Here is a 22252-nt window from a genome sequence, read left to right on the forward strand (position 1 = left end):
AAATGCTTTTTCTGCATCTATTGACATGATAATGGGTTTTTGTCCTTTCTTTTGAGGATGTGGTATATTACACTGATTGATTTGCGTATGTGAACCATCCTGTGTTCTTGTCAAGAATCCAGCTTGATCATGGTGTTTGATCTTTTTTACGTGCTGTTGGATTCTGTTTGCTAATATTTTGTTGAGAATTTTTTATTGATAGTATCCTTTGATGCAAAAAAAAGTTTAGTAATTTTTTAAATATATAATTGACAAAAGACATTACATTAGTTTCAGTCTTGTTGATAATTTTTTGGATTTGACATCAAAAGCAAAGGCAACAGAAGCAAAAATAAGTGGGACTACATCCAAGTGGCTTCTGCAACAGCAAAGGAAGCCATCGACAGAGTGAAAATGAAAAGGCAACCTACCACATGGGAAGAAATATTTGCAAATTGTATGTCTCATACGGAGTTTAAATGTTTTTAATTTTATCGAAACTGTTTTATCTGTCTCTTTGTTTGTTGCCTGTGTTTTGGTGTCATACGCAAGCAATCATTCCCTAATTCTAGGTCTTGAAGATTTACTCTTGTTTTTTTCCCTAAAGATTTTATAGTTTTCAACTCTTACATCTTAGTAATCTTTTGATCTATTTGGAGTTAATTGTTGTGTATAGTGACAGAGGGGTTCGATTCCCTTCTTTTGTGTATGGGATTCCAGCTGTCCCAGCGTCATTTTTGAAGAGCATGTTCTTTCCCCATCGAGCGGTCTGGATGCCCTTCCTTCTTGAAAATCAGCAGACTAAATGTGAGGGAGTCCTCCTGGACTCTAAGTCAGGCCCCCGATCCGTGTTTCTGTCCTTATGCCAGCACACAGTGTTTTGATTACTGTTGCTTCGTGGTAAGCAGGCTTCTGAACACTCTGAAACAGGGAAGTGTGAGTCCTCTGACGTTGTTCTTTTCCAAGTTTGTACGGGGTCTCTTGCAATTCCATGTGAATTTTAGGGTCAGCTTGTCAGGTTTTTGATTTTTACAAAGAAGGCAGCTGACATTCTGATAGCATTGCCTTGAATCTGTAGATCAGTCTGGGGAATATTTGCCATCTTAATAGTAAGTCTTCTGATCCATACGCCAGGGATGTTTTTCCATTTACTTAGATCTTTAATTTCTTTCAAAAGTGTCTTGTAATTTTCAAGTGCAAATTTTGCACTTCTTTTGTTAAATGTGTTCCAAACTATTTTATTCTTTTTGGTGCTTTTGTAGATGGAATTATTTCCTGAATTTTATCTTTGGATTGTTCATTGCAAGCGTATAAAATACAATTGATTTCTGTGTACTGATCTTGTATCCTGCAATCCTTCTGAGCTCATTCATTCATCCTAACAGTTTTTATTTTAGTGTATTCGGGGGCCTTTGTGTATACACGATCATGTCACCTGCGAGTAGAAGTAGTTTTACCTCTTCCTTCCCAATGTGGATGCCTCTTATTTCTTTGTCTTGCCTAATTGCTCTGGGTAGAGCCTCGAGTACAGTGTTGGACAGAAGTGGTAAGAGTGGAGGGTCTTGTCTTGTTCCTGATCTTATAGGAAAAGCATCTCGTCTTTGACCACTAAGTGTGATGTTGGTTCTGAGGTTTCCATACGTATCCTTTCTTTATTGGTTGAAGATGCTCCTTTCCATTCCAGGTTTTTATACAGAATGGCTATCGGTTTAGTCAGGTGCTTTTTCTGCATCTGTTGAAATGATCCTGTGGTTTTTGTTTTTTCATTCTCTCGGTATGGTGTATTTCATGAGCTGATTTATCCAGTGTTAAACCAGCCTCGCGTTCCTGGAACAAATCCCACTTGGTCACGGTGTATAATCCTTTTCATGTGTTGCCTGAATCTGTTTGCTATTTTGTTGGTTTTTGCATCTGTGTTCATAAGAGATGACGGTGGCACTCCCGTGATTCCTTTGTCTGACTTTGGCTTTAGGGCATTACTGCTCTACGAAGACGAATTGGGAAATGTTCCCTTCTATTAGGAATTATCTTTTTGAAGTATTTTTTAAAGTTTGTGAGTATTTTTTTATTACATAATTCTTACGTTAAACCTAGAAAACCAGATATATTCAGCTGAGTCCAGATTCTGCCTCTGTCTGTTCAACCGTGTTCTCCTCCTCCTCCCTGTAAGTAACCGTTTCCGTAGCTTTGGTTAACCTTTTATCGTTGTTTTACTTTCTAATATGAGCAAATACACATGAGTATGTGTATGTGCACACATTTAGTTTCTTCTCTTTCTTAGATGTAGAACACAGCACACTAATCTACACCCAGGTATTTTTTCAGTACACCTCGGAGATGAGTCCATGTCGGCACAGGTGACCCTCACTTTGCACTGTTGGGTAGAACCGTGGGAAGAATTACTAGTGTTCTGTAACCTTTGAAAAGTTTGTCTTGAACCTTAGAAACTCCTTACAGTTGGTTATAAATGTTCAGGGAAATGGAGAACATAGTAGGAGTAATATTTAGTACACTAAAATTTAAAACATTAGAAGCACTAATGTTTAAAGTGGGTTTTTTGTGGGGAGGGTATAGCGCAGTGGTAGAGTGTGTCTTAGCATGCACGAGGTCCTGGGTTCAATCCCTAGTACCTCCATTAAAATAAATAAATAAATAAACCTAATTACCTCCCCCATTTAAAAAAAAAAAAGGCTTTAAAAAATAAATAAAGTGGGTTTTTTTTTAGGGGGGTTGTTTTGGTAGAAAAGTTTAAGGTCGTCAGAATAGAGCTTGTCTCCCTGGTGTTGCGTAACTCATGCCCCAGAGGCGAGCTGGTGGCCGTGCTGCCTTCTCAGTCCTGGTCCGCTTCCAGCACCTTCGCCTTTGCGCTTTCTTTGCTGTGAACCATCTCTGAGAGGTCCCTTCAGATGAAGGTTTCGCCACGTCGCGGCCTCATCTGCGTCCACTGTTGGCCGTGCGAGGTCCTCGGGCTGCACCTGCGGCAGCGGCGGCCCTCCTATCGTGGCCACAGCGTCTCCGTCTACAGGCCGCTCACGACGGGCAGGTCAGTACAGAGTCCCTGCTTGTCTCCTGGTTCTTGTCCAATTTGTGATTCAAGGGTGACTAAATGGGTTATCTTCTTTACCATTTTACCCCTCATTGTTTGCCCTGAGACAGCTTGACGAAGAGGATTATCTGTGTCTTAAACTCCACCAAACCAGCTGCCTCACTTCTGTGGAAACACATGCTTTCCTCTTGGACTGTTACTATCCTTCAACATTATTACTTTCTTTAGGATTTTAGTTTCTGGAGTCCATTTTGGTCATTTATATTTTTTCTAAAACAATTTTTTGCATGACTATAAATTTATTACTGTAGAGCTTTTTCCTTACCTTGTTGTATGACTTTTTGAAATCTTTATCAAATGTGCACATGTGACCTTTTTCTTTGTAGGGTTATTTATTTCTGCTCCCTTTTAACTAGTCATGCTAGACAGCAGCTTAGACTGATTTTTTCAGATAAGCATCTGCCAGCTCCTAGAGTAGTTTTTGTTTATCCCCGTCAGGAGATCTCGGCTCTTACCTTCGTTACTTTCTTGCACTTTCTCCTGTTGTTTTTTGTAGCTCTTGAATTGAACAATCCATGCTTTCCTTCAGTCAGCTTTACTGGGGTAAAACTGACACAGAGCAGACTCCCTAGTTACAAACATGCAGTGTGACGCACTCGACAAATGTGCACCCGCTTCACACAGGGTGGGGAGCGCTGCCCCCAGAATGTCCCGGGTACTCTCGTACTCGATCCCACCCCTTCTTACCCACCTGGGTCCTCGGACCCCTACTCCGTGGAAATGCATGAGGCCAGACGAGGAGTTCAGGGGAGGCTTTGCTGGGACTTGTGCTGCAGCAGGGGGAGTGAGAGCAAGAAACAGGGGCCCTTGGGGGGTGCTAGGGGAGGGAGGGGTGAGCAGGACCCTCAAATGGGGTGAGGGTGGGGGCGTGTCGGGTCGGGCAGGAGGGGCGGCTCACCCCCTTGGTGGTGCTGTGTGCAGGGAGCACACCTGGCACCTGCTTTTGCTCAGAAGTGGCAGCTGGGTTTGGTCTTTTTGTATCGTGTTGTTCGTAACCTGCCCCAACTGCGCATGCCTGCAGTTATTTTTGGTCCTTTATTGTTTCCTTGAGTCTATTGCTGGAGGAGACGTTTGTCCCGGAGTCAGCACTGCAGCAGAGCGTAGCGGGTCCCAGGTCCCCCATCTCACCCTCTCTCCCTGGCCCTCTGGTGCTTGTGTTTTGCCTTTTGTAGAATTTCACGTGAACAAGATCGTGTTCCGAGTGGTCTCTGGTTTCCGACTTCTTTTGCGCACGTGGTTGTGATACTCGTCCGTGCCATTTGCTGCTCAGCCGTGTCCTGGGCAGCTGGCCGGCTGGTTTCCTGTTTCCTGGTAGAGGACTGCTTGTTACGGTCCTGTCTCCTGAGTGAAGGTGCTGGGTGTGTCTGTAGGCCAGATTTGTGTGCATGTGTGCATTTCTCGGTTATAAGGGCCTCAGGGTTGAATTGCTGGGCCACCTGGTGACCGTGTGTTTAATTTCATAGAGACTGTAAAGCCGTTTTGCAAAGTGGCTGTCTGGCCCACACTTCCAGCCGGGGGCGTGCAAGCTGCTGGTCGCGCTGTTATGTGTCAGCACTTGGTACTGGCGGTGGAACTTCAGCCCTGCAGGTGGGTGAGTGTAACCGAGTCCAGACTTGTTCTGCTCGCTGCACGACAGGCCACCAAGTCGGAAGACAAGGTGTTGGGGCAAGGAATACCGACTTTATTTGGAAAGCTGCAGACCGAGGATGGCAGACTCATGTCTCAGAGAACCATGCTGCTCCAGTCAGAACACAGGCTCCTTTTGTACAAAAAAGCAGGGAAGGGAGTATGGTGGTTGTTGCAAACTTCTTGGTATGGGAGTTCTTTGTTCCTGCAGCCGTCCATGTGGGCCAGGTCATGGTGCTCCTGCAAAACCTCCAACAAAACAAATGTTTTCCTCTGTTCTGCAACTTGTTATCTTCACGTGAGTGCAGAGCTGGCAAGACTCAGCCTAGGAAACAGGGCCCAGGGTTCAAGCCAAAGGAGCAGATGTAGTACGGAGTCAGATTTGTTCTTTTCTGTTTCAGTGCCCCCCTGTCAGTGTCCATTCACAGCCTTGTGGCAAAAGGGGCGGCCACCGCTCTGGCTACCTCCTGCTGAAAAGGGGCGACGAGGGGGTGATTACGGAATGGAGTTGCTCAGCCTTGGACAGGGAGCACTCCTGGGTGTCTTTAGTCTGCAGGATAATCTCTCTCTCTCTTTTTTTTTTTTTCCTCTTTCTCTTCATTTGTAACTTTAACCTGATAAACCCCTTAGAGCTTTGTGGGGTTTGCTGCAGACACAAGCAGGCCCGTTGTCACTTTGCAGAGTACCAGGCAGTCCACATCGGGGGTGACTGCCCTAAGGAGGCTTGAACCACTTTGAAGGCTTTTTCTGTCCGAGTGGGCTGTGCCTCCGCCCATCCTGAGAAAGTGTCCACAAACACTGGGAGGTATCTGACATTTCCTGCGGCTCGAGACAGTGGAGTCGAGTCTATGTGCCAGTCCTCAGTGGGGCAGGTTCCTCTGTGTTGGGTCCCCATCTGGGGAGGTCTGACGGTGGACTCTGGGTTATTTTAGCACAAATCACACAGTTCTCAGTGACTCGCTCGATGGTCTTTTGCAGGTCAGGCCCCATTATATACTTTTGAACCCATTGTAAGGCGGCGTCTCTCCCGTAGTGGGTACTGTTATGTGTGTGCTGCAGCGTAGCGTCCAAGGTGCCTCAGGGCCTAAGACAGTTCCTCGTGCACTACATTTCCAGCCAGGTGAGCTGTGATCAAGAGGGAAACCCCACTCTTCGGGCCTCTCCTTGGCCTTTTCTGAGAACACTGGCTGGTAGCTGACATTTCCCCAAACAAGGCCAGGAGCATTCTTAAATTCCTGAGGCAGGACTGTCCAATACTGTTGGACTGCCTGCGTTTCTGGGCTCTGCCACTCAAACGCAAATAGCTGCTGTGATTCTTCTGCAGTGGGAATGCAGAAAAAAGCACCTTCCAAGTCCAAAGCCGAGAACCAGCTGTATTGTCCTGGGACGGCTGTGAGCAGAATGAGCGGATTAGGCACTACAGCGTGTAAGTCTCGGACTGCCTCATTCATAGCCCTTAAGTCTTGGACAAAGCGAGGCTCTGCTGGGTTTGGCTTTTTGACTGGGAGGACAGGGGTGTTGTATGGGGACCTGCAAGGTTTAATCAGTCCTGGTTTGAGAAACTTCTCGAGAATTGGCTGAATTCCCTCTTGGGCCTCTTGTCTCAGAGGACAGTTTTAGCTCAGGTGTCCCAGCATCGCCTTTCAATGGCATATGTATTGGCCATGCATTTCTGGCCTTCCCTGGGGTGCCGTCGGCCCACGCTTATGGCCTTCATAGACCTCGGGGGAAAGAGCTCTGTGTCGTTTTCTGGGCTTTCCGTGAGTGCCATCTGCAGGCTTAAAGTGTGCTCCAGTGGGACCCTGATGTCAAGCTGTTCTGCTGAAAAAGTTATTTGAGCATTTAATTTACAAAGGAGATCTCGGCCCCAAAGAGGGACTGGACACTCTGGCATATACAAGAAGCTGTGCTTCATGGTGAGGTCCCCTAGCTGGCATTCCAGGGGTTGTCAGAATGAACGCTTTTGTACTTCTCCAGAAACTCCTGTGACTGGGATGGACTGGGGAGTCTTCGGTGCCACCTTAGTGTTTACCACAGAGTATGTTGCACCCATATCTGTTAGAAAGTCAATCGGTTTGTCCCCCACTGTCAAAGCTACCTGGGGCTCCTGTGGGGAAATTGGAATTGGGAGCCTCAGATCTACAGGAGCCCCTGGGCCTCTACATTCATCAGAGTGTTCCTCTCCTTTTACAATACGAGGGGCTCCTAGCCTTCTTAATTGTTTTCCTGGATCAGACTCACAATTACGTAAAGTGCGCACGTTGGTGGGTAGAACTATGTATCCCCTAAAAATACAGGGCCCTGCACAGGCAGAGGACTGACACAAGAAGCCGCCGAAAGGAAGCCCCAGCATTAGTGCCAGTCGAGAAAAAGCGTCAAGACTTCCCAGTACTGTGGCCACATCATTTGGAAGCGCCCTGGTGAGGACAGACGAAGACGGAGTTACTGCTGCAGCGAAACTTACTGAGTGAGTTATTCTCATTGGAAAACACACAGCAGGGAACACGGGTCCTTTTAGGCCTTGCTCCAGTACGCACCGGAGGACTGTAATTTTTCCTGAGACACACATCCCTGGTACGACTTGTGCTCCAGTACGCACACGCTGTTTTCTACATACCCAAGATGCCAGCAAGTCCAACGAAGCATAACATCCAAAGGTCACACCAGGAACTGTATTGCCGGTTCCTTTCCAGCCTCCTTGGGGAAAAGGGCCCAGAGATAGAACAGCACGTCGTAGAACCTAAGTTAATGGAAGCTGCTCATACCAACGCAAAAATGTGCTCTCTGGAAAGCCGCCTGGGTGTCTCCCTTCCTGGAAGCCATCACCTCTTCATGTGCAAGGATGGGACAGGCTCTGAGAGCACGCAGCATCCTGCTGTGATCAAGTTTCCCAATCAGCAGCTGTTTCCTTAGCTGCGGCATTTTATCACTGGGGGGGGCCCAGTGCCGGCCGTTTCCTTAGCTGTGGCATTTTATCACTGGGGGGGGGCCCAGTGCCGGCCGTTTCCTTAGCTGTGGCATTTTATCACTGGGGGGGGCCCAGTGCCGGCCGTTTCCTTAGCTGCGGCATTTTATCACTGGGGGGGGCCCAGTGCCGGCCGTTTCCTTAGCTGCGGCATTTTATCACTGGGGGGGTCCAGTGCTGGTGAAGACTGGCATAGAATAGCCGGGCTCGGCTGAACCTGCGCTTGTCGCCAGTACAGCCGCACATGTCCAGCTGGTAAAGTACACGTCTCTGACACAGCACAGAGTCAAGGAAGCCAAGACATGAGCTGAGTGAGGTTGTGGTGAAGGACACGGGGCACCCCCGGGTGAAGCGGTGAGTGTCTGGAGTGAGCGTTTCCCTGTCGGGTAGCCTAGGAAAGCAACCTCTGCCAGCTGAGAGGGCGGCACTGATTACTGCAGGTCCCTCGCTTGTAGCGTGCGAGCACTTTCATGGGCCTTGCAGTCTCCTGTCGACCTGATAACTCCTTCCCCCAGCTTCAGAGGGGTCTTTACTTGCTTTTTGCTGGGGTTTCTTTGATTTTATCAAACCCAGACTACTGGCCATTAGCATTTAGGGCCCCTGTGGGTTAATGGTGTAGAAGGAATTGTCCCGTGCCGAGGGTGGCTCCTGGTCCGAACGCAGTGCCTTGTCAGCTCTCAGATGGCAACACCAGACCCGGTCCCTGTGCCCCAGGAACTAACAAGGATTTTCTAATTGATCCCTCTAAGGAGGGGGAGCCAGTCCGACCACTTCCTGAGCCCCAGTGCCAGGAACTGGGGCTGGCTGTGTAGGAAGGAGTGGATACACTGGCAGAGCAGCCAGAGCGGCTGGGACAGCTGGCTCAGCCGGAGAGTGGATGTTCGAAGGATCATATCCTAACGCGCATTCCTTTCCTTTTCAGATTTTCCCTCCTGTAGTAGCACAAGTGCTTGCCCACAGGGCATCCCATCATCTTTCCCACTTTTTCAGAGTGTCTGAAATTGCAGGCGTGTGCAGAGCCCTTCAAAGGCCACCGCTCCTCAGCACCGTGCTGTAAAACTGTAAATAGCCACTGATCCTCTCTAAGCGCTTTGCCTTGGCACCAACCAGCCGGGCCGAACTCCGGGCCTGTGGTGATTTCAGGAACCAAGTGGAACCCGTATATTCTCCCTGGGAACATCCTACTCTCAGACAAGAACAGGTTTGGTTTTTTCCCTCCTGTTCTTTTCCTCTGTTTAACAACAGTAAAAATTTTAAGCACCATAAAACTGACTTGGCAGTAAATGGAGAAATGGCACCAAAACAAAATGAAACGAAAATCCCAGAGGACAAACAGAAAGCCCTAAATAAATGCTCCGGTTTGGTCTTGGGCTTTTACATACACCGATGACACAGGAGACCACAAGCAACGTGATTCACACAGCAAGGGTGGCAGTATATGGCGATAACCCGGCATAAACCCCTCGTGGGGATCCAAACAGGTGCTCTGGCCACACGCTATTCATCTTTCTCTCAGGCGTGGGTTCGTAGCTGTAACCAGACCACTCACTCAGAGTGTGCCTCAGAGCACCTCCTTCAGGTGTCCGCGTCTTCGCCGCCGCAGCGTCAGGCCGGGCTTCACCCTTCTCCTTCTGGGGTCAGCAGTTCCCCTGCCCACGTGTGTTCACACCTGCGGCTGTGGTCTCTCGTGTGCCAGTACTTGGAACGGGTTTATGCGGTTGCCCGGACAGCCAGGCTGCCTGGAGGCAACGTCCCCACTGAGGCAGCGGCTCTGACTGCGCTGAGTCAGTGGGAGGGGTGGGGTCCCTAAGCTCTGTCCCTCCGTGGGTCCCTGGCCATGTGTCCACAGCCTCGCTGCTGGGACTCCACGGGGGCCTGACCGCCCTGCGCGTTTACCTATGCATTTTAAACAGGGGGTCTGTTTCTGCTCGAATCCGAGTCGTTTGGGGAACAGCAGGCATGTTAACAACGTGGGGCCTCCATCCAGGATTGTGTTCCCCCTTTGTTCGTGGTAGAGCTCCACCTGCCCAGGCCTGGAGCCGCGTCCCCGTGGGCTGACACGAGCTGAGTCGTGCGCGCCTGCGTTACGAGGCGCTGTTCCCTCCTGCCCTGTCCCCGGCCTGGTGCCCACCTGGTTGGGATTGGTCCTTCTCGTTGCTGAATTCAGTGTCCAGCGTGCACTGTGTGGTGTCTGTGTCTCTGTCCTGAGAGGGCCGCCCCGGCCCCGCCCCGGGCTCCAGGTGTACATCTCCTGGACTGGGGGTCCCTGCGCCCGTTCTCCGGAAGAGGGTTGCGGTCCGTGTGATGTCGTTCCCATCGTCCAGACTCTCACTGGGGAGCCCGGGGTCCAGACTCCCGTGGGAACGTTAAATCATGGCTCAGCCTCCCGCGGCATCAGACCCCGCCTTTCCCGTTGTGGGTTCTGACCAGACGCATCAGTGCAGGGAGGGCTTTGTCTGTGTCCCTGCGGTCATCACACCCCCGGCCTGGGCTCCGGAGCGTCCATCTCCTGTCCTGTCCTCCCCGCCCTGGCTGCTGACCCAGAGAACTCGATTTTCTGTCTCTGACTCTCAGAGGGTTTGCTGAGTGGGAATTCGTTGTTCAAACTCTTTCTGAGGAACAGGTTGTCGTGTGACTTTCTCTGTGTGTCTCTGCCTTCTCCTCTCTGCCCCCCCCCCGTTTTCCCTTGTGTTCGAGGTGGAAGCTCAGATGCTGGGTTTTCAGCCTCTGTCCCGGTTGGTACCTGCATCAAAAGCAGTAAACATCACCCTGATGTCACCGCAGTCCCCAGGATGTGATGTGTCCCAGCGTCCCTAGTGTGTCCTAACCTGCAGTGTCGTTTACGCTCCCGTCACCTCCTGTGACCTCTCATGACCTCCGGTTACGGGTCATCAGAAGCTGTTTCACCCCCATGGTTTGGGGACTTGTCAGCTGCCTCAGTCATGGTGGCCGCATGCCGCCTCCAGTCATGGAGGGTCCGCAGGGACACTGCGTTTGTCCTGGGGTGACAGCTGGAAGCGCAGCGTCCTCCTGCCCCATGATGCCCGCTGGCCGTCGTGGAAGCCACAGGCTCTCCGGGGGAGGCCTGAGGTTTGCACAGCCGTGTGGGGGCTCCAGTGGCGCAGGGTGCGGAGCGCTGACCTGCGTGTCCTCTGCTGCAGGCCTGCGGCTGCCCTCTCTACTGGAAGGGGCCACTCTTCTGCGGGGCCGGCGGGGAGCGCACGGGCTCCGTGTCTGTCCACAAGTTCGTCGCCATGTGGAGAAAGTGAGTCCGGGGCGGGCACGGCATCCCCATGATGCCCTGCTGCTGGGATGGGAGGGGCGGACACGGACCTGCAGGCCCGCCCGGCCCTCCCTTCTCCCCGTCATAGGGCACCTGACCCTGAGTCCGGGTGGGGGCTGTGGGCAGACCTGGGAGGACAGCGGGGTGTCCTGTCACTAGAGTCCTGCAGAACTGTCATGACGATGCGGCCAAGTTTGTCCACCTGCTCATGAATCCCGGCTGCAACTACCTTGTACAGGAGGACTTCGTCCCCTTCCTGCAGGTATGTCCCCACGAGCGCCCCGCACCCTGTAGCCCTCTCAGCCACTCTTGTGTCTGCACCCCGCCTGGGCTGGGGTCTGCTCCGTCCTGGGGGCGCCGCCTCCCCCGAAGCTGGCTCTGTGCGGCCCTCCACACCTGTTTGGGGGCAGGACGGAGCAGACAGGTGCACCCCTGAGCCTGGGAGGTGTGGTCTGATGGCGGGGTGAGCTCTGTGGTGCGTGAGGCTTTCTCCATAAAGCGGGTTGCGGTCAGCGGGACGCTTATTCTCCAGGCGCTGCTCCAGCCCCTCTTAGCGCTGTTTGTTTGGCACTTCGTTGTCCGTTCCGTGGCAGAGAACTAAAGATGATGCATGGTTACGTGTCACCCCGTGTTCCACTGAAACACGGCGTCACTGAAGCCCCCGAGGCAGGTGGGATAGAGGAGACATAAGGGCTCCTGGGGTTGGTGGAGCCCTTTGTTGCATGAGGGCACTTCAAATTCCCTTTCTCGAAGTTTGAAGGGGACCTGGGTGTCGGCTGCTCACGTGTTCACACAACACAAGCCAGGTTGCCCCGGCCGTGAGCGGTGCTGCCATGTGCGTCCCGAGCTCGTGGCCCAGATGTCCCATGTAACCTTGACGTGATTTCATAGACTCGAGCGTTTGGGGTGATCGTGTGTGAGCGGCTCGTGGCTGGCTGTGTGGGCCACTGTGCTTCACAGGAGACGCTTCTGGTCCCCGCGGGCCAGCACGTCCCAGGCGTGTCTTGTCCCCCGTGTGCAGGACGTGGTGAACACGCACCCTGGCCTGGCGTTTCTGAAGGAGGCGTCCGAGTTCCATTCCCGCTACATCACCACCGTGAGTATTGAGCAGGCCCGGCCACGAGGCCTCTGCGGGCCCTGCTTCCTCTCTATGAAGCTGATGCCAGCCACCCTCTCCCTGGGCTTGTGCGTGGGGTGAGGGCGTCTCTGATCCGGACGCGCAGCCGGGCGCCCTGGGGGAGCCCCACGGTCTGACTGCAGCACAGCAAGCCCGAGTGAGGGGCGTCAGAGACCCTGTCTGGGGTCTGGGCAGGAGGGGGTTAACAGCGTGTCCTGGGCCCCAGCCTGGGGGTCTCCTTACCTTCAGGAGAGAGACTTGAGGACATCACAGTCCTCCCCCCTGCACCTGTCCTGGTCAGGGTCACCTGCGGAGGACGGCTCCTCCCACACGCTCCTCCTCCAACTCTGAGCCCGAGTGGCCCGGGCAGCCCGAGGGCGTGCTGCTGGAAGCTTGCATTTGTCCTGCAGAGCAGAGCGGACACAGGGGGGAGAGCCAGGCCGCCTCATCCCGGTCAACGGTCCACTGTCACCCTGGGGGGGGCGTCACCAAGTATGGTGATCGGAATTGGGGTTTATTCAGAGAACAGTGAGGGCTGACCTAAACCCAGCTGTGTGCCCAGGGCTCCGTGAGCACGCCGGATCCTCAGAGCACAGGGCAGGGAGGGGCCTGTCTGGGGTGAGGGCAGGGGAGGGGACTTTGTCGCTGGGGACACCCCCATCTGGGTCTTACTGTGCAGGGGGAAGGGGGTCACTCTCTGGTCTTAAATTAATGCTGTCCATTCCATAGTAAGTTGTTTGCGGAAGCTTTTGAAGCCGTTTTTTAAACCAAGCCCAGTGTAAGGAGGACTCCAGCCTTCCAGGAGCTCCTGTCCCCTGCCCCTCCCTCCCCATCCCCTGCCCGCTCGGGTTGTCCACCTCCTGCATATGCGCCCCCCAGGGTGTGGAATGTGGCCGGAGGGACAGCTCCTCCCCACTGAGTGCCACCCCGGGCCAGAGGCAGGACCCTGTGGGACTGGCTGATGCGTGTGGGCCAGGCGCCCTCTGCTGGCCACGCAGGGTCCTGCAGCCTAGGGTCCGCTGATTCCTGGTGAGGCCCAACAGTCCCAGGCGAGGTCCCCGGTGGGGCCATGTGCAGCCCCCAGGGTCCCGGGCTCCGCTAACAGACCTCCTCCCTCAGGTCATACAGAGGATCTTCTACACGGTCAACAGGTCCTGGTCGGGGAGGATCACATGCGCAGAGCTCCGGAGGAGCACCTTCCTGCAGGTGGGCGGGGCAGCAGGGCGAGGTGGGTTCCTCACGTCCTCCTGTCCCCTCGCCCCTCCCCTCTTGCATCGTCCCTCACTCCCCCTGCACCACCCAACTCCCCCCCACCCACCCGTCATCCCTACTTCCTTCCACCCACCCAACCCCCATCCACCATCACCCTCCCTCCCCAACCCACCCAGTCATCCCTACTTCCTTCCACCCACCCAACCCCCATCCACCATCACCCTCCATCCCCAACCCACCCATCATCCCTACTTCCTTCCACCCACCCAACCCCCATCCACTGTCATTCTCCCTCCCCTCCCCCACCATCACCCACTGATCCCTCCCTCCCTGCCCCACCCACCACCCACCCACCCATCACCCCTCCCTCCTTCCACCCACCCAAACCCCATCCGCCATCATCCTCCCTCCCCCACCCACCACCCACCCACCCATCCATCCATCATCCCTCCCTTCCTTCCATTCATCCTGCGTCCATCCTTCCACCTGTCCAGGAGGCACAGCCCGCCCTCTGGGAGCTGGCATCTCCCATGCCCACACCCAGTTCTGTGGATGGGCGTGTTCACAAGGTGGGGTGCTGACCTGCCTGCGTCAGCATACCTGCTCACGGTGCTGCTCCCCATGGCTGTGAGGCGGCCCTGACCCGGGGGCGCCCCTCCCCTGGGTACTGAGCTCCCAACCCCTGAGCGGGTCTCCACCAGCTCTGAGCCCCCACAGTCACCTGTGAGACCCTGGGGTCCCACCTGCAGGAGGCCCGGCTGCCACGGAAACTCTCGGGTTTGTGCCTGCAGAATGTGGCGCTCCTGGAAGAGGAGGCGGACATCAACCAGCTGACAGAGTATTTCTCTTACGAGCACTTCTACGTCATCTACTGCAAGTTCTGGGAGCTGGACACGGACCATGACCTTCTCATCGATGCGCAGGACCTGGCCCGGCACAACGACCACGGTGAGGACGCGGCCTGTGGATGGCGGGGACCCGCGGCCAGGGTGGGCGTGGGCTCTGCCCTCCCATGAGACCAGCCACGGCTGCTGCCCCTGATCCTGGAGGCCTGACGCCTCATGCTGTCCCCCCCGGAGTGGCTTTCACTGCAGGACACACAGGAGGCAGGGACACACGTCAGGACCCACGAGGGCACACGGGGAGGGCCCGCTCAGGTCCTGTGGCGGGAGGGAGGGAGGGAGGCCTCAGCAGTGCCGGCTGCTCCTCCACGCCTGCCACCTCCACGCCTGCCACCTCCACCCCCACTTGCGGGGCTCTTCCCACCCCGAGGCCCCTTGGTCTGTCCTGAGTGTTGGGAGACCGCCACCCACCTGTCAGATTCCTCCAGGTCTCCTAGGTGAGCCCCAGTTTGGGCAAGTCTGTGGGTGCAGCTCTGAGCTCACAACACCTGTTCCCCAGGTGAGCAAGCACTGTTGCTGCAGGTGGCCAGTGTCTCCACCCTCCCTGTCACACCCTCACCCCACTTCCTGCTCCCGGGTCAGGGCCTGCGTCCGTGGAGGGATGGCCCCGTGTCTGTGAGGGTGGCCTGGCCCCAGGCTGGGGAGGGCGGGTGAGGTGCTGGGCCCTGTGTCAGCCCCACAGTCACTGTGACGAGACTGTCTGAGCAGACTCGTTTGTCTGAGGGCTCCCTTCCCGCCTGTAGGGCTGACCCCTCACCTGTCCTGCCTTCTCACCACAGAAGGGCTTGAAAAGTTGACTTTAAGCCCCTTCACGGTCCAGGTGCAGCAGGGAAGAATCCAACGCAAATAATTTTTTTGTTAAAAAAAATCGTCACCTGTCACCTCCATTATAAGAAATCCAATTTTCAAGGCACACAGAATGGCCTGAAATTTGAGCGTGCCGTGTGTGGGCTCTTAGTTTTCTGGAAGGTTTCCTCAGACCTGTGTTCGGTGTGACTATTTCACGTAACCGCACCCGCGAGCGCACGTCTGAATTTTCTACGTTTGTTTCATTCGTGCTCAGCGTGGACGGGACAGTCCTGGATGTGAGCTCCCTGGGGCCGCCCGTCTGCTCCCCCACATCTGTCTGCAAGGGTCCCGCAGATGCTGGTGTGTGGACACCTGGGTGGACGTGGGTCCCTCTCAATGCTGCTCCGAACTTGATGTGTGGTCTCAACTCTTACCTGTGCCCTGAGCCCCACAGGAGTGGCTCCGAGCACAGGCTCGTGGTGGCTAGAGGAGGGCGCCACATCAGGGGTCACCCCGGCCTTGCCCGTCCCTGTGGCCCCTCCCTGAGAGCCCACGTCCCTATAGCCCCGTGCACTCCATCGAGTTCTCATGTATGGGGGCTCTCGTGGGCCCGGCCTTGGGGGTTTGTCACCAAGCAGGCTGGTAGCTGGTGGCCTCGTGTGCTGGAAACATTAGTAATAGGGACGGCGGCCCTGTTGTCCAGGACAGAACAGTGGGTGGCTCCCAGAACAGGGCTCCCAGTTATGGGTGTGGGTGCGTGCCATGACATGTCTCCTCCCTTGCACGAGCCTCTTTCAAAACATCACGGGCTCCTGCAGGAGCAGGGGTCTTCCTACCATCATGGGAGGGAATGGGCGGGGGTCGGCGCTGATCTGTCCTGTGTCCCTGCGGACCAGTGGGTTCCCTGTTTTCAGATCGCTGGTCGTGGGAGTGAGTCCGAGTCCCGGGGCTGCTGTCGTGGGGGCGGGGGGGACCGTAACACCAGGAAAGTATCCTCCCAGGGAGCATTTGTGTATTTACGAAGGACCGTCATCCCGGGCAGGGGGTGGTTGCAGTTTCCTGGGACAATTGTAGCAGATGAGCAGAACCTGGGGCTTAAACAGCCATCTTCATCCCCCTCAGCAACAGGGACCTACACCCACCTTCCCTGAGTCCTGGAGACCAGATGTCTGAGGTCAAGGTGTCCCAGGGCTGCGCTCCCCCTGGAGGCTCCAGGGAGGGTCCCTCCTGCCTCTTCCAGCTTCTGGGGGTTCCAGGCGTCCATCCCTGGGCTGGTGGCCGCCTCCCTCCTGTCTCTGCCTCCGTCTCCACGTGGCTTCTCCTCTGTGTCTGTGTCTCCTCTTCTGAGGACACTGTCCTTGGATGCAGGGCCACCTCCTGGAGGACCTCCTCTCAGGTCCTTCACTTCATCACATCTGCAAAGATGCTATTTCCAGATGGGTCCCATTTGCAGGTTCTGGGTCTATGATGGTCTTAATTGTGTCCCCAGAATTTGCACGCTTAAGGCGTATCCCCCAGGAACCAGCCCTGCTGACATCTGGACCTCAGACTCCAGCCTCCAGGACTGGAGGCCGTAAACCACTGCTGTTTAAGGCACCTGGTGTGTGGTGCTTCGTGTCAGCAGCCCCAGCGACCTCATTCAGTGCTTTTCCCTTTTACTTCCGAGTCGAGTGTGCCTTGACATGCATTTGTGTTCAGACTACAGTCAAGCTGAGGGTTTGGGAGCAGAGTGTCTGACCGCGTGGATACTGGCATGTTCTGTCTTCACACCCTGTTTCCATCTTGGAGCCTCCAGGCCAGCTCTTCTCGCTTGTGGCTTTAGTTTGGACTCAGGTCCCCGATTGGCAGGCGCTGGGCAGGCCTGGGCGGGTGTGTGCAGGAGACTCAGGTCCCAAGATCCTGCCCCGACCAGGCCTGGGCCCCGGCGAGAGGACCCGAGCCCGCCCAGAGGCTGCTACATCAGGCCAGGGCCATGCGTGGTGGCTCACGGCCCCTTCTCCTTTGCAGCCATTTCCACCAAGATGATCGAGAGAATCTTCTCAGGAGCCGTGACGAGGTACGTCCACACTCACTGCACCCGGCCCATCCAGTCAGGGTTTCGGCCGATTTTCCGTGCAGCCACCCGGTTCTGTCTCATGTACTGCTGACCCGAGGTTCTTATGTTGTGACAACAAGTGCCTGGTCCCACGAGGTCGTCAGTAAGGGGGACACGGGTGCCATGGCAGGCGTTGGGTGTTGAGACCACAGTACTCTGTGACCACGGCAGCTGCTCCTGCCCACCTGGGGTCCTGGGGACCGTCGTCTGTGGTCACAGGGTCTCTCTTGGGCCTCCTCCCCAATAGGAGCCACCCAGTGGGATGTGGGCAGGGACCCTGCACCTCAGGCTGCTTCTCCCTGACCTGGTCTTTGTCTCTCAATTCCGGCCTTGAATCCAGAGGTAAAAAAGTGCAGAAGGAAGGAAAAATAAGCTACGCTGACTTTGTCTGGTTTCTGATCTCCGAAGAAGACAAGAAAACCCCGACCAGGTGTGTGTCTGGCAGGTGTCCTGGGCTCCCCTTGGGAGAAGACTTATAAGCCCTGGGCAGGTGGTTATCCTTGAGAAAGGGTGCCGCCCAGGGTCCATCCAGGCTAGGTCAGTCCCGGGTGGGACTCGGGCACGGTCCAGAATGGGCAGGGTCGTCCAGGTAGGGTCTGTCCAGGGGCATTCACCCTAGGTTCTCTGTCGGGGGGCCTGTCCCTGGAGGGGGTGGTTCACACTGAGTGGAGGGGGTTCCCAGGGGGTCTGTCTCTGGGTAGAGGGGTTCACACTGGGTGGAGGTGGTTCCCCGGGGGGAGGCCTGTCCCTGGGGGGGGGTTCACACTGGGTGGAGGTGGTTCCCAGGGGGTCTGTCTCTGGGTCTGTCACTGGGTGGAAGTGGTTCCCGGGGGGAGGTCTGTCCCTGGGGGGGTTCACACTGAGTGGAGGTGGTTCCCAGGGGGTCTGTCTCTGGGTAGGGGGGTTCACACTGGGTGGAGGTCGTTCCCAGGAGGTCTGTCCAGCGTCGTGCTGAGCACAGCCCACTGTGACCACAGCATCGAGTACTGGTTCCGCTGCATGGACCTGGACGGGGACGGGGCACTGTCCATGTACGAGCTGGAGTACTTCTATGAGGAGCAGTGCCGGCGGCTGGACAGCATGGCCATTGAGGCCCTGCCCTTCGAGGACTGTCTCTGCCAGATGCTGGACCTGGTGAAGCCCCAGAACGAAGGTGACGTCCTGAGACGGGGTTGCCCAGCCCTGAGACGGGGGGACACCCTGTCAGGGGACACTCGGTGAGACAGGACAGCCCTGTATAGGGGTGTGAGGGGGATGCCCCCTTGGGGAATAGCAATCCCCACCTCAAGCTGCTGCAGGGCAGGGCGCGTGTCATCTCGTGTGGCATCCGCACCGTCATATGGCGGGTTCCTGGGGTGGACACAGCATGTGTGTCCCAGGCCTCCTGCCCCTCAGCCATCACGTGTGACGGGTCCCATCCTGTGGGTGAGCACACGCTTCTGGGCTCAAGAGGGCGGAGGCCCGGGCCCCACAGCCCCGTGCCTCTGCCTGTGCTTCTCCGTTCCCCAGCGGGGAGACCACGTTCGGGACCACCAGTGTGGGGCAGTGCTGAGGGTCAGCTACCCCGGTTCCCCCCATCCAGGCCCTGTGCTGCCTCTTGGGGGTGTGTGGTTACCTGGGAGCAGGAGACCCACCAAGCACATCCTGACGCCTCTCACCCGAGAAGGTGCTTCCAAGTGGGGTCCAGGATGCCTTCCAGTGTGAGAGGAGGCTCGGTGTAAACACAGATGCTCAATCAGTGTTATGTCCTGTCTGGAGGCCCTGGGCTCAGGTGCTGTAAGGGGTCGGCCTGGGCACAGTGGCCTGGGCCTGCTGTCTGACTGGGGTTTCCTCTGCTCTGCGACAGCTCGGGTCCTGGCGCTGAGGCCGAGGGTGCGACCCCCGCAGCGGAGTCTCTTGGCCCCTACGCCCACCCAACCCACCACTACACCCCCCCCCCCGGGGCACACAGGTCCCCCCTGCGCCAGGCTCCAAGTCCCACTCCCGCCCCGGGCTTCAGTCCGCGCTGGGAACAACCCTGCGTTCCCTGTTTGCATCAGAGCGCTTGCGGTTCGGGGTTCTAAAGGCGGGTCGCTATGCACAGCGGACGCGGCTTCTGAAAACGGGGGGGGGGGGGGGGGGGGGGGGGGCGGGGGCAGCTGGTCCTCACGTCCCGCCGGCCGTCCGCAGGGAGGATCACGCTCCACGACCTGAAGGCCTGCAGGCTCGCCCACGTGTTCTTCGACACCTTCTTCAACGTGGAGAAGTACCTGGACCACGAGCAGAAAGAGCAGGTCTCCCTGCTCAGGGTGAGCGCGCGGGAGTGAGCGCGCGGGAGCCGGGGAGCGGGAACCCGGGAGGACAGGGGCCCGGGAAGACGGGAGTAGGCGCGGCGCCGCCCTGCCTGACGTAGCGCTTCCCGCAGGAGAGCGAGAGTGAGGGCCCCGAGCTGTCCGACTGGGAGCGGTACGCCACGGAGGAGTACGACATCCTGGTGGCTGAGGAGGCTGTAGGGGAGCCGTGGGAGGACGGGTAAGCTCGGGGACAGGGAGGAGGCTGGAGGGAGGAGGGCGACAGGGACGCGGGGGTGGTCGGCAGGCGGGACAGAGACACCTCCCCAAGTGTCATGGGTTCAAGAGCCTGCAGGCCCAGGGCCCTGAGGCTTGGACGGGAGACACCTGCGCCCCTCCACCCTGCCGCTCCCTCGTCTGCCACTCTCCGGGAACAGTCCCCGAGGTGTTGCTGCCCCCGACCCACGGAGAGTGGGGACCTGCAGAGGCCCGAGGACTCAGAGCCTTCCTTGTCCCCGGGCACTCACCCCACCCCCACTCACGACTGCCCTGCTGGCTGCCCAAACCTCATTCCATCTGGACCCCCAGAGGTGTTCATTCCGAGTCAGTCCCTCCACCACCCGACTCCTCGAAGGGTCCTGGCAGGGTCCCTGGATGGTGTCTCCCAAGAGCTCCACCTGTTCTCTGAGGATGGGGCTGGCAGGCAGATTGAGGGGCACAGTGCCTCCTGGGCAGAAGTCGCAGACATCAGGGGGCGGCCAGGAGCCTCCCCAGGTCGCCTCTTCCCAGGACATGGCCACTTGGTGCCTGGTCTAGGGTGTGCGCCGCACAGGCAGGTATGGTCGGGAGTGGAACCCAGTCTGAGATTCACCCCCCTGCCTCTGGGGAGGGGGCCTCCACACAGGGGTCTTAGTGTGGCAGCAGCATTGCTGCCTGTTCAGGGGCCCTCCGACTTCAACCCAGAGGGGTTTCAAAGTGACAGGAGGAAGAGTACTGCCTCACCCCAGACTCCTCCCCACTCCCAGCCCTTGGATATGTGGCTTGTTAGTTTCTGTTCCTGCTCCAGAGATTCTGTACCAGGTCCAAGAGTTTCTATTCCAGGTCTGGACTTTCTAGGTTCAAGGTTTCTGTTTCTGGTCCAGAGTTTCTGTTCCTGGTCTAAGATATTCTGTTCCTGGTCCAGGAGGTTCTGTTCCTGGTCTGGAGTGTCTGTTCCAGGTCTGGGGTTTTCTTTTCCTGGTCCAGGAGTTTCTGTTCCTGGTTCAGGAGTTTCTTCTTGGTCTGGAGTTTCTGTTCCTCGTCTAGGGAGATTCTGTTCCAGGTCTATAGTTTCTAGGTTCAGGGTTTCTGTTTCTGGTCCAGAGTTTCTGTTCCTGATCTAAGATATTCTGTTCCTGGTCCAGGAGTTTCTTCTTGGTCTGGAGTTTCTGTTCCAGGTCTGGAAGTTTCTGTTCCTGGTCTCAGAGTTTCTGTTCCTGGTTCAGGAGGTTCTGTTCCTGGTCTGGAGTTTCTGTTCCTGGTCCAGGAGATTCTGTTCCTGGTCTGGAGTTTCTGTTCCTGGTCCAGGAGATTCTGTTCCTGGTCCAGGAGTTTCTGTTCCTGGTCTGGATTGTCTGTTCCAGGTCTGGGGTTTTCTTTTCCTGGTCCAGGAGTTTCTGTTCCTGGTCCAGCAGTTGAGCCTCTCCTAGGAAGTCACAGATGTGGAATCTCACGGCCCTTCATGCTGGCTTCTTGCTCTCAGCATGGGCATCTGAGGCCCATGCACGTCACTGGGTGGGTCAGGTCAGCCCGTGTGCATCTGGTCATGCCTGTGGAGGGCATCCCACTAACACTGAATGGTGTCCGTGGCTCGGAGAACTGGCCACATCCTCCCCAGCGATGGGCGCTGGTGGTCTCCACTGCGTCCAGTTTCAGGCACACGTGAGCAGCTGTGGTTCTGTGGGGATGAAAGTGCATGTTTCTCCTGGATCAGCACCTGGAGGGAGGCTCTGGGTCACGTGGTAGACACTGTCACCTTCAGGAGGAGCCACCTAGCCCCGATCCCCATGGCTGCACCACGTGGCATCCCCACCATTGGCGGTCTTGGGTTCCTGTGGCTCCATGACCTCCCGACTGTGGGCATGGTTAGGGGGTTTTGTGTCTTAAATTTTAGCCAGTCTGAAGCCTGTCACAGTATCTCATGTGGCTTTAACCTTTGTGCCCCCGTTGGCCCATTTCCGTGATGTGTCATGTCTCCTGCCCCCTCTGCACCACGGACGATCTGTTCTTTCGATCTGAGTCTCAGCTGTCTTTGCTGTCCTCTGTACACAAGTCCTTTATTGGATGGGGTTGGGGGTGAATGTTCTCTCCCCATTTATACTGCATTTTTTCATTCTCTTTCCCTCGTGTCTTGATGGCCGGGGAGATATCTTCATTTTGATGGACAGCCATTTATCAGCTTGCCTTTTGGGCTGTGCTTTGGTGTCATGTGAGAGACCACCGCCTAATCCACAGATACGTGGCTCACAGACGGACAGGAGGACGGATGGGGCGTCGCCGGGGGAGATGTGGACCGGGATGTGGACGGCCCTTGGCGGCGGGAAGCCGGTGGGGTGGGGGTCACAGGCCCGGGGCCCGAGAGCCCCCACCCACCCTGGGGGGAGCCAGTCTCTGCTCTGGAAGGTTTAGCATTGTCCCCCTGACACTTGGGTCTGTGACCTGCTTTGAGAGACCCTTCCTGTGGGGTGTGAGGTCTGTCCCAGGTGTCTCATGCACGTGGGTGTCCATTCCCTGCACAGACTCTGGCTTCATCTGTACTGAGAATCAGCTGACCATGCACATGAGGCCTCTGTGTGAGCTTACTCCGTCCTGCTGACAGGAACCTCTGTCCAACCCCCAGCACCACACAGTCTTGACCCCGTGGCTCCAG

General features: G+C 56.1%; 1 protein-coding gene across 5 annotated transcripts in view; it reads left to right on the forward strand.

Moving 5' to 3' along the window:
- PPP2R3B (protein phosphatase 2 regulatory subunit B''beta) overlaps window positions 1-22252 on the forward strand; it is a 43099-nt gene that overhangs the window by 18747 nt on the left and 2100 nt on the right. For 3 of the 5 annotated variants that reach the window (XM_032474423.1, XM_032474428.1, XM_032474424.1), the window contains exons 3-12: window positions 10838-10941; window positions 11119-11221; window positions 11981-12055; window positions 13196-13282; window positions 14080-14236; window positions 16987-17035; window positions 17415-17504; window positions 18052-18227; window positions 19244-19362; window positions 19479-19585. In XM_032474423.1, coding sequence (XP_032330314.1) covers window positions 10838-10941; window positions 11119-11221; window positions 11981-12055; window positions 13196-13282; window positions 14080-14236; window positions 16987-17035; window positions 17415-17504; window positions 18052-18227; window positions 19244-19362; window positions 19479-19585 — 1067 coding nt within the window. Of the gene's footprint in view, window positions 1-4548; window positions 4673-10837; window positions 10942-11118; window positions 11222-11980; window positions 12056-13195; window positions 13283-14079; window positions 14237-16986; window positions 17036-17414; window positions 17505-18051; window positions 18228-18656; window positions 19192-19243; window positions 19363-19478; window positions 19586-22252 lie in introns of those variants that run through there. The other 2 variants (XM_032474427.1, XM_032474425.1) reach the window with 2 other exon arrangements.

This window comes from Camelus ferus, chromosome X (assembly GCF_009834535.1).
Source record: "Camelus ferus isolate YT-003-E chromosome X, BCGSAC_Cfer_1.0, whole genome shotgun sequence".
Lineage (NCBI taxonomy): Eukaryota > Metazoa > Chordata > Mammalia > Artiodactyla > Camelidae > Camelus > Camelus ferus.